This window comes from Mus caroli, chromosome 6, assembly GCF_900094665.2.
Source record: "Mus caroli chromosome 6, CAROLI_EIJ_v1.1, whole genome shotgun sequence".
Lineage (NCBI taxonomy): Eukaryota > Metazoa > Chordata > Mammalia > Rodentia > Muridae > Mus > Mus caroli.
In genome coordinates this window covers 79,309,255-79,319,346 of record NC_034575.1, presented here as the reverse complement: position 1 = coordinate 79,319,346, position 10,092 = coordinate 79,309,255, and the positions used below count along the sequence as shown (strand labels likewise).

General features: G+C 48.4%; 2 protein-coding genes across 3 annotated transcripts in view; both read right to left on the bottom strand.

Annotated features, from left to right (window-relative positions):
- Nucleotides 1-1,819, bottom strand: part of Dctn1 (dynactin subunit 1) — a 34,153-nt gene extending 32,334 nt beyond the window's left edge. For both annotated transcript variants that reach the window (XM_029478533.1, XM_021164266.1), the window contains exon 1: nt 1,749-1,819. The gene's annotated coding sequence lies outside the window, so the exon portion shown is untranslated. The remainder of the gene's footprint in view (nt 1-1,748) is intronic.
- A 3,367-nt stretch (nt 1,820-5,186) lies between these two features.
- The window catches only part of C6H2orf81 (chromosome 6 C2orf81 homolog), a 7,024-nt gene continuing 2,118 nt past the window's right edge, over nt 5,187-10,092 (bottom strand). Inside the window, exons 2-4 of the mRNA XM_021165288.1 lie at nt 7,029-7,250; nt 6,725-6,946; nt 5,187-6,605 (exon numbers count right to left, since the gene is read on the bottom strand). Of these exons, the coding sequence (XP_021020947.1) occupies nt 5,271-6,605; nt 6,725-6,946; nt 7,029-7,250 (1,779 nt within the window). The 3' untranslated portion in view covers nt 5,187-5,270. The remainder of the gene's footprint in view (nt 6,606-6,724; nt 6,947-7,028; nt 7,251-10,092) is intronic.

Genomic DNA, 10,092 nt, shown 5'->3' with positions numbered 1-10,092 from the left:
AAAAAAAAAAAAAAAAAAAAAAAACAGCACCCAAATTGAGTGTTACCCACACCTGGAAAGTCAGCTTTTCCTTGGTTTAACTCTAAGAGATAGCCTAGACAAGGACAGACGCCACAGGGTGGCTTATACTAAGAATCCTAGCAACTGGGATGTTCAGGAGAAGCAGGCACTGAAGGCCAGTTGTGGCTACACAGGGACTTTGAGGCCAGCTTCTATCTCAAGGGGGGGGGGGCATATCTAGTTATTTCCCCATTATTAGAACTGTTCAAGCCTGATTGCAAAATTTGCCAAACTGACAAGAGTATCACATATAGAGGTCAGCTACAGCAAAGGTGGCTGCGTTTAGAAGCCCAGCATTGAGATGAGAGGAGGCTGAGAGGTCTTCTTGTCCTAACTCCTGGTTTAAGGGCTGGATAAAGTAACTAACCCAGGGCAGTAGTTTGTTCTACATAGCAGGTAGCAAAATGTGTCTGTCAGCTAAGATCTTGTCCCTGAACAGCATCACCTGGGAACCTGTTACAAATGCAGACTAGATAAGAGCTATATTTTCACCAGACTCTATTAAACTCACACCTCCATTAAAGTAAAAAACCACAGGCAAACACTGTTCCTTTACAATGGTTCTACCTCGGGAACTGCATTTCCAAAACGGCACCAGACGTTAGGCAGACATGACCAACACTCAAGCAAGCAAGCAAGCAAACAAACAAAAATCCAGTATCTCCCTGTCTATTTGGGGAGATTACGCGCATATATATATATATATATATATATATACACACACATACACACACACACACACACGCCCTAGTTAGAGACTCTTGAAAAATACATCCAGCATACTAAAAGTTCTGAAATAGTCTGCTGAGAAAACCTGAACTTTCAAATATATATATATGAATGCAAAGCACCTTTTACATAATAAAGTTATGGAGCTGAAGAGCTGGTTCAGTGGTTAAGAGCACCTACTGTTCTTACAGAGGCCCTGACTTCAGTTACTAGAACTACAACTGGCCATAAGCTCCAGCTGCAGGGGCCTGACATTTCTGGTCTCTATAGGGACTTACATCCATACATACTTTCTTTTTTTTTTTTAAGGTTATCCTTATCTGTTTAAATACAGTACAAGACAGGCTTTGACAGCACAGTAGGCTAAGAACGCCAATTTCTGACACAGTTCTTCCATTCTCAGTACCTTTTAAGTACACCAGGGTAACAAGGGGCCAGCAGCCGCTTGCAGCTCTCTGCGCTGCTGTAAATGGATTTCAGTCTAAAGACCTGCCTCTTTGAAATCAGCAATTTCGCATCTGTGTGCTTTAGCTGTCGTCCAGCCCACAGTGACGAGAGGCGTGTGTACAAGACAACTACACAAGGATCGTTTTGTAAGCCTAGTTGGACCCCAGGACAAGGCATACTCACACATCAAACGCATTTCCAGACACCCCCCCCCCCACGTCTGAACCCTCTAGGATTAACTTTTGTCTTCATTTAACACAAATTCCTAAACACGTGCCCACAGAAAGCCTGCGCTCAGTTCGGTGTCACAGTAAGCAGGGGCCCCTGGCAAATATGAAGGAGAGTGGGCAAGCCTGGGAGAAGCGCTCAGCGGGGCCCCAGGCCTGCCCGGCCGCCCGCCCGGGTGCCACCCACCCTTCGAGCCCACCAAGCCCTAACCCCGAGTCCCCGCCAGCTCCGCGCGAGCTTCGGGGCAGCTCAGCAGACAGTCGGCGGGGTCGCCGCCCGCGTACCTGCTGTCAGGGCTCCGCGCCCGGATCGGCCCCGCCGCCGCCCGCCGCCCCGGACTTGCTGCCCCGCCCCGCCCCGCCCCACGGACTGCCCTGCGCGCCGCCCGCTCCCGCGGTGATCCCCAAAGCCCTCGGGTCCCAGGAAACTCTAGATTTCTGTGAGCAGTCTCCTCATTCCTGCTGCCTCGCCCTAGCTGACAAGGTCTCGCCAAGCGAGGCAGAGAAAACATCGATAAGGCACTGAGCTAGACACCTGCGGCAGGATGCGTAGATGTGATCATGCGCATGCGCACTACGTCTGGGAAGTGGCTTAGGACCGCGGTCGTGAGGCGGGGCGGGGTGAACGCCCTCTGCTGGAGGAGGATCTTAGGGGAAGGATTGGGAATTTTGTTTTGATCTCAAAAAGTGACAATTATGGACTGGAGATCGGGAGAGATAAATTAAGATGTCCATCCCCCTTTTTCTCCCCTCTTCAGCATTCCTCAACCCCCACCCCCCAGAAACGGAACTGTCTAGAACCATTGCTGTCAGCAGCATTGAGGTGCGTCTTTTCAATGGAGGTGGTATAGAAAGTTTCAACAGTCCTTTTGTCTTCAGTGGCTTATTGCTAGCTTTTGAGAGTTAAATGGCTTGTTAATACTAGCGACAATCCAGTACTAGACAGGATGAAGCAGGAGGATTACCCCGAGTTCTAATTTAGCCTGAGGTACTAAGGTACCAAGTATACAATGATTTAGGCAGGCATGAAGGAAGGATCAAGCAAATGTGCAACTCCACAGGAGGAGGAGTTAGGATTTCACAGACCAGTTCCAATTCCTCCTTCAGTTTATGAGCTGTGTGAAATCCTGTGCTGGTAACAGCCTCTCAGTATCATGTCCTTATTTGTAAAATGACTGTCAGTGACAGGATCAAGAAAGAATGGACACCTCCTCTATAGCGATCCTTTCACCCCCATTTCACCTTCTAAATATTTCTAATTATTCTGAACATACAATGCATTCCCACCATTCAAAAATCAAACTGGAGCCTGTGGAATGGGTCAGCAGCTAAAGGGACTTACCATACAAGCCTGACAACTTGAGTGTAATTCCTGGAATCCACGTAAAGATAGGAGAGAACTGACCAAACACACAGACACACCAGACACACACCACATATCACACATACACACACATACACACACCACCACCACATACACATGCATACTGTACACACAAACTACCAAATGTAATATAATAATAAAATTAATACTTAAATATTTACTGGGCCAAACATGATGGTACATGCCTTTAATTCCAGTACTCTAAATGCAGGGGAAGGTGGTTCTCTGAAAGCTGAAGGCCAGCCTGTAGTATGGATTAAGTTCCAGGCCAATCAGGATTACATAGCCAGGATTGGGCTGTGGAGATAGCTCAGTGGATAAGAGCACTGACTACTCTTCCAAAGGTCATGAGTTCAAATCTCAGCAACCTCACTACCACCTCTAATGAGATCTGACAACCTCTTCTGGTTCGTCTGAAGTCAGCTACAGTATACTTATATATAATAATAAATCTTTAAAAACAAACTTACATAGCCAGGATTAGCTAGAGTTGGTTGGAGATGGTTGTGAGCTGAGCCATGTGGGCGCTGGGAATTGAACTCATAGTAAAACCCTGTCTCAACTTAAAAAAAGAAAAGGAGGGGGAAAGAGGAGGAGGAGGAAGAAGAAGGAAGAAGAAGGAGGAAGAAGAAGAAGAAGAAGAAGAAGAAGAAGAAGAAGAAGAAGAAGAAGAAGAAGAAGAAGAAGAAGAAGTTGTTGTTGTTTCAGCATGGTGGCACACATCTTTAATCCCAGAACTCAGGAGGCAGAGGCAGATCTTGGGGTTTGAGGCCAGCCTGATCTACAGAGCTAGTTCCAGGACAGCCAGGGATATACAGAGAAAGCTGACAGAAAGTACCACATCTCAAGCCCCCTGGAAAAGTATGTACTGAGAAGCCTCCCTTTAGCTCCCTGCTTGCTACAGATAATTGGTTTCTTGGTCATCTGGTAGATGTTTTAAATACAGGCTCTTATGAACACAGAGTTCTACTCCTTTCATCTCTTATGCAATAGGTAGTACAGTATAGAGACTTACATTCTGCCTTTTTTCCTTTATAGAATCTGTAAGATTTATATTTTATGAGTGTTTTGCCTACATGTAGGGTATGTCTGCGCACCAGGCACATGGGAAAGACAGAAAAGGGCTTAGGTCCCCTGGAGCTAGAGCTGGTTGGAGATGGTTGTGAGCAGAACCATGTGGGTGCTGGGAATTGAACTCAGGTCTTTTGGAAGAGCTGCCAGTAACTACTCTTAACTAACACTGAGCCATCAAATTCAAATGAAGTGGGTAAATCTTTTCCGGTTATACAAGCTGTATTTGAAATCCCAGCACTTGGGAGGTTTAGGTATGAGGAGTTCAAGGCCATCCATGGCCTGACAGCCATCCTGCACTAACAAGAGAACATCTCTTGAAAAACAGAGAGAGATCCTCATGTGTAGGTGTACATATTTATCAACTGGATTCCTCTAGTTACTTTGTTTCCAGTTGTATGCATGTGTGCTCATGTTTGTGGAAGCACACATGCGTGTATGTGCATTTGGAAGCCAGAAGTTGACCTGGAAACTCTTCCTCAATCACTCTCCTCCTCTTCCTCCTCCTTTATTATTATTATTATTATTATTATTATTATTATTATTATTTTGAGAAAGGGTCTCTCACTGAACCTGGAATTCAATTCTGGTTAGACTGGCTAGCCAGCAAACCCTAGGGCTTGTCCCATCTCAACTTCCCCAGAATGGAGAGTATGGGCTGGGGGCTTATTTGCAGGTCCTCAATGCTTTGCTTTACATAGCAAGTGCTCTACTGGCTGAGCCAGCCTCCTGGCCCACTTTCTAGTCTTTTGCTGTTCCGTGTTGTGCAACCATGGGGGTACATAGGACATTTCACATGTGAGCATATTTGTGTATATATTAATTGCTTAAGATGTATTGGCTGTGTGTATGTGTCTGGTTGATACAATGTTTTTCTGTCATATGCAAAATTCTAGGTTCATTTCCCTGAACACAGGAGTAAAAATCAAACGGAAAAAAAATAGGTGTTTCAATCCAAGATGAACTAATAAGCTCCAGGAGCTAGGAAAGGAGAGCGAATTCATGTGAGGACTCACTCTATGCTTATAATCACAGTTATGCACTTCCTCCCTTACTGAAAGGACAAAGTTCTGCCTGGGAGCCGTAAGGGAAGGCCTTATGGTCCTTCTATCTTCCCTTTTAACGAGTGTTTTGAGGACGGGGGTGGGGGTGGGGTGGGGGTGGAGGTGAGACAGAGAATGCTAGGGAACAACCTTATCCCTAAGCCTTGTCTCCTAAGCCATGACACCTGCGCCCCCTGGAGTCCCGTTAAGGAAATAAACAGCTTTGGAAGAAATGGCACCATCTTTGCTAGTTAGTTCCTGCGGCAATTCGTTTATTTTTGAGCAAGGTCCAATTCCCAGTGTGGAGGCTCAGGACCCAGAGTGGGGCACAGGCTTGGTGGGGAGCAGCCAGGCTTTGGGGGTCTCGTTCCTTAGCTGTTTCATAATCACCTGAGGCTTGGACACACCTGTCTGGATGGGTTGCTGCTCAGGCGCTTGGGGGGTGCCTTCTTCAGCCTCCTTCCGGATGACAGCCGGATTGAGCAGCTCCTGAGTTCCCCGGTTCCACATACTCACACCAGGAACCAGCTTCATGGTTTCTGAAATAACCATGGGCTTCCACAGCACTTGGGACGTAGCCTCGAGGACCTGGGGCGCCGCTAGGGGCCATCCAGAGTCCTCCTCCAAGGGTGTCACCTCCACAGGTTCCTGACCCTGTGGAGGCACGCGAGTCCGACCCGCCCACAGTTCTCCCAGCTGCTCTGCCTCCCGCTCCCAGCCACTTGGCCACTTAGCTAGGGGCCATAGTTTGGGGGTAGGGGTGCTGGCGACGTCGGGAGGGATTGGGTTTCTAGCGAGAAAGCGGAACCCGGGGCTGAGGAATGGCACGTTTGACCCGAAGGACGGTGAGGTTTGGGCCAAGTTTAAACTAGGATCAGGGCCCAAAGCACGGAATGTAGCACAACGCTGGAGAGGGAACCTTGGGCTAGAGACATGGGGTTTGGAGGGCGCACGCGAGCTAAGGGCCTGGGACTCGCATGCTGAGGTTGCGATTCCAGCTTGGCTCCTCCGCGGGCGCCCGCGATATATTTCCAAAGGGCGCACTTCGAGGTCTGGGATCAGGACCTCGGCCACGGGGCGCACCCAGTGGCGGGGCAGCCGCGAGGAATCCACGCGCAACGTGGCGGTCTTGTGCTTTGGCCGCTCTCCCTGGGAGACGGAGGGCTGGGAAGCGGAGGGCTCTGCCGGGGTGAGTGCATCGAGGTGGGACACCGACCCTATCGGGCTGCTGAGGAGCTGCTCCTTGCTCTTCAAGCTCAGCGGGTCCCCTGCCGCGTCTGGCTGGGGCACGCTGAGATAAAGATCCTCGAGGGACAGGTGTGAGCCGAGGGATGATTCCTTCTCAGAGGCCTGCAGACGGACTACTTGGGGCTGCTTCAGAGAAGACTGGGGGCTGTAGACGCGCTCGCCTTCAGCCTTAGATCGTAAAGACTCCTTCGAGGACACAGCCAACATATGGCTTCCCTCTTGGTCGTGGGGTACTTCCAAGGCATCCCCGGGCTCAGCTTCCTCAAACGCCTCCAAGGTGGCCGTGGGTCTCGGGGTGACTTTGGGCTCGGCAGAAGGATCTGAAGATTGTGTCGGCTTCTGGGACTCTTTGTCCCACGATGAACCTAAAAGGAACTGGTCCGGGTTCCCAGGTTCCTGGGGAAACACACAAGGGTAATGAGTTGTTGGAAATGGAGGGAAAGGTCCTCACTTCGTGGTCCTGAGCGGCTCCAGAGGAGGCTTCTGTCGGGAAGAGGCTCAGGGCTTGGGCTTACTTCGTTGTGGAATTGCTCCTCTACACCAACGGGCGCCGGTGTGTGCAGTACAGGCACGGAGCCCTGGGCCCAGGAATCGGTGGTGCATGCCAGGGGCTCCTCATCCTCTCCCCACGTGGGGTCCTCAGCCACTGCAGATTCTCCCTCATCTCGGGCCAGGAAGCGCCACTCAGTGATCTGCAGCATGGCCTCTCGGGCCTGGCTAATGGTGAATGGAACGCACTGTGGAAGCGAGGGAGGGTCTCAGCCTTTCCAGGAGAGGCAGGGTAGAAGATAGGTCTGGAAGACCAAGATCTAGGCCCACCTGCTGGGTCAGATAGACTTTGAAGGCACACTCCATAACTCGAGTCACAAGGTCAGCCAAGATGTCACCCACTACGTCCTCGCCCTCCTCCAGGGACATAAACGCAATCCATTCTGCCTCATTGAGTCTCCCAGGCACGATGTCCACCTGCGGCACTGGCTGGGTGGGTGGCCGGGCTTTTTCTGCCTTGGATCGGGTCACCCCACGATCTCGAGCCTGCCTCTGTGGGAACGAAATGGGCACTCAGGACAGGAAATCAAGGGGGTGGGACTGGTGGGCTAAGGGCTAGAAAGACTCTCCAGGTGTTTTCTAAGAAAGAAAAGGGACCAGGACAAGGAACCTTCAAGTCTGTGATGCGCCAGACGGACACTCTGTAGGTATATCACTCAATTTAATACTTGTAACAGCCCTCTAAGTCCTCTTTAATGACAAGGAAACTGACACCTGACAGAAGGTAGCCCTCACTAATCATGTTCATCTCAGCTCTGCTCTTTTGCCTTACTGCAATGTCCAAGTTTCTTGAGAGTTCCAAGAATTCACCGGGATTTAGTCTCCTCTGCTTTTGTTTCATGTTGCTTTGAACAATCTTGTTATGTAGCTCTGGTTGACCCAGAACTTGCTATGTAGAGTACCTCAAACTTGCAGCAAATCTGACTCTCAGATTCTAGGATTACAGGAATGGAACAGCACACAAAATCCTCTCCGTTTTTGTTATTTGTTGCCTTTTGTGGGTGTGCATATTGTAATCCTGGAGAGTGAACTGAGGACACTGCCTACTCACTAAGCTAAATCCCTTCACCTCGTTTTTACTCCCTCCAGACAGGGTTTCTATTTGTAGCCTTGGCTGTCTTGAAACTCGCTGTGTAGACCAGGCTGGCCTCAAACTTGAGCTCCACCTGCCTCCACTTCCCCAAAGATGAGATTAAAGGCCTGTATCATAATCACTCACCCTTTGTACTTTTGTTTATTTGAGACAGAGTCTTTCTGTGTAGTCTTGGCTGTCTTGGAACTCACTCTATAGACCAAGCTGGCCTTGAACTCAGAGATCTGCCTGCTTCTGCCTCCCAAGTGCTGGGATTAAAAGCCTGGGCTACTACACCTGGCTCTCCTTTTACTTTTTATTTTGAGATCTCACAAAGTTGCCAAGGCTGGTCTTGAACCCACTCTGTAGTCCAAGCTGATCTTGAATTTTTTTTTTTGTTTTGTTTTTGTTTTTTTTCAAGACAGGGTTTCTCTGTGTAGCCCTGGCTGTCTTGGAACTCACTCTGTAGACCAGGCTGGCCTTGAACTCAGAAATCTGCCTGCCTCTGCCTCTGCCTCCCAAGTTCTGGGATTAAAGGCATGTGCCACCACCACCCGGCTGATCTTGAAAGTTAACTTCTGATTCTCTCTCTCTCTCTCTCTCTCCTCTCTCTCTCTCTCTCTCTCTCTCTCTCTCTCTCTCTCTCTTTCCCTCCTCTCTCTCTCTCTCTCTCTCTCTCTCTCAGATTTATTTACTTATTATGTATACCGTGTTCTGCCTGCATGTATGCACACAGGCCAGAAGAGGGCACCAGATCTCATGTAGATGTTTATGAACCACAATGTGGTTGCTGAGAATTGAACTCAGGAGCTCTGGAAGAGCAGCCAGTGCTGTTAACCTCTGAGCCATCTCTCCAACCCCCCCAACCCCCTCTTTTTTTTTTTTTTAACTGAAAATGTATACAATATATTCTGATCACGGTTTCCCTTCCCCCATCTCTCAGATCCTCTCCACCGCCCCTCTCACCCAACTCCAGGCCTTCTTCCTCTCTTCCTCTTTAGAAAACAAACAGGCAAATTAAAAAGGCAAGCAAAACCACTATTTAACAAACAAAAGAGCAGTGAAAAAGCACAAGAAACACACACAAAACAAACAAAAAAAAACCATTAAAATGCAAAATCAGAAACCATATATGCAAGTAAAAGATGAGAAAGGTTTTTTTTTTTTTAAATGCCCAAACGAAACCATATTAAGTCAAAAAAGAAAAAAATCCACAAAAGCACCACTGAGTTCATGTTGTATTGGCCATCTACTCCTGGCGCATGGAGACTATCCTTAAGTGTGGTTTTTCCAGTAGAGTCCACTGGGGAAACTGATTTTTCCTTTGCCAAGTGGTTATCAATTGGAAATAGCTTCTTGGTTAGGGATAGGAGCTAGTGTCCTCTTCCCCCTCACAGCACTGAGATTCAATCTCCCTTGGCCCTGTTGCACACCCAGGCCTGCTGAGCTGGAAAAATGGTTGTCTTTATGTTATCCATCCTCTCTGACTTTCACTTCAACCTCCCGAGTAGAGTAGAGCAGGCTTGCACTACTAGACCGTCTTTAACCACTGTTTCTATTCACATCTCACGGAGTTTGCCTAAGATCACACCTGGGAAGTAGTCCAGTCAGAATTCACATCTGAATTTGTCTAACTCCAAAACCTGACTCTTGCTTCCCCAAACAAAGACATTTGCTAAAATATATAAATGGAAAACATGTTAAGATATTTTTTAAACTCATTTAAAAAGACAGAGAAGGGGCTGGAGAGATGGCTCAATGGTTAAGAGCACTAACTGCTCTTCCAAAGGTCCTGAGTTCAATTCCCAGCAACCATATGGTGGCTCACAACCATCTGTAATGGGATCCGATGGCCTTTTCTGGTGTGTCTGAGAACAGTGACAGTGTACTCACATACATGAAATGAATAAAGAGAATGAGGGTTGGTGAGGTGACTCACTGGGTAAAGGTACTCACAGCCCAGCCTAATGACAAAAGTTTGAATCTCAGCACCACAAGGTAGAAGGAGAGAGCCATCTCCTTCCAGTCACCCTCCAGCCTCCACTGGTGCACTAGGGCACACGCCCCCCCCCTTCACCCCACCCCACCCCACCCCAAATAAATATAACAAATCATTAAAGATTGCTGTGACGGCTTGAATAAGAACAGCCCCATAAATTCCTATTTGAACTTGGAGGCGTGGCCTTGTTGGGAGTGAGTGAGTAGGGGCCAGAGATGAGGTTTCAAAAGCCCGTCATTTGCAGTCAGCTCTCTTTGCCTCGT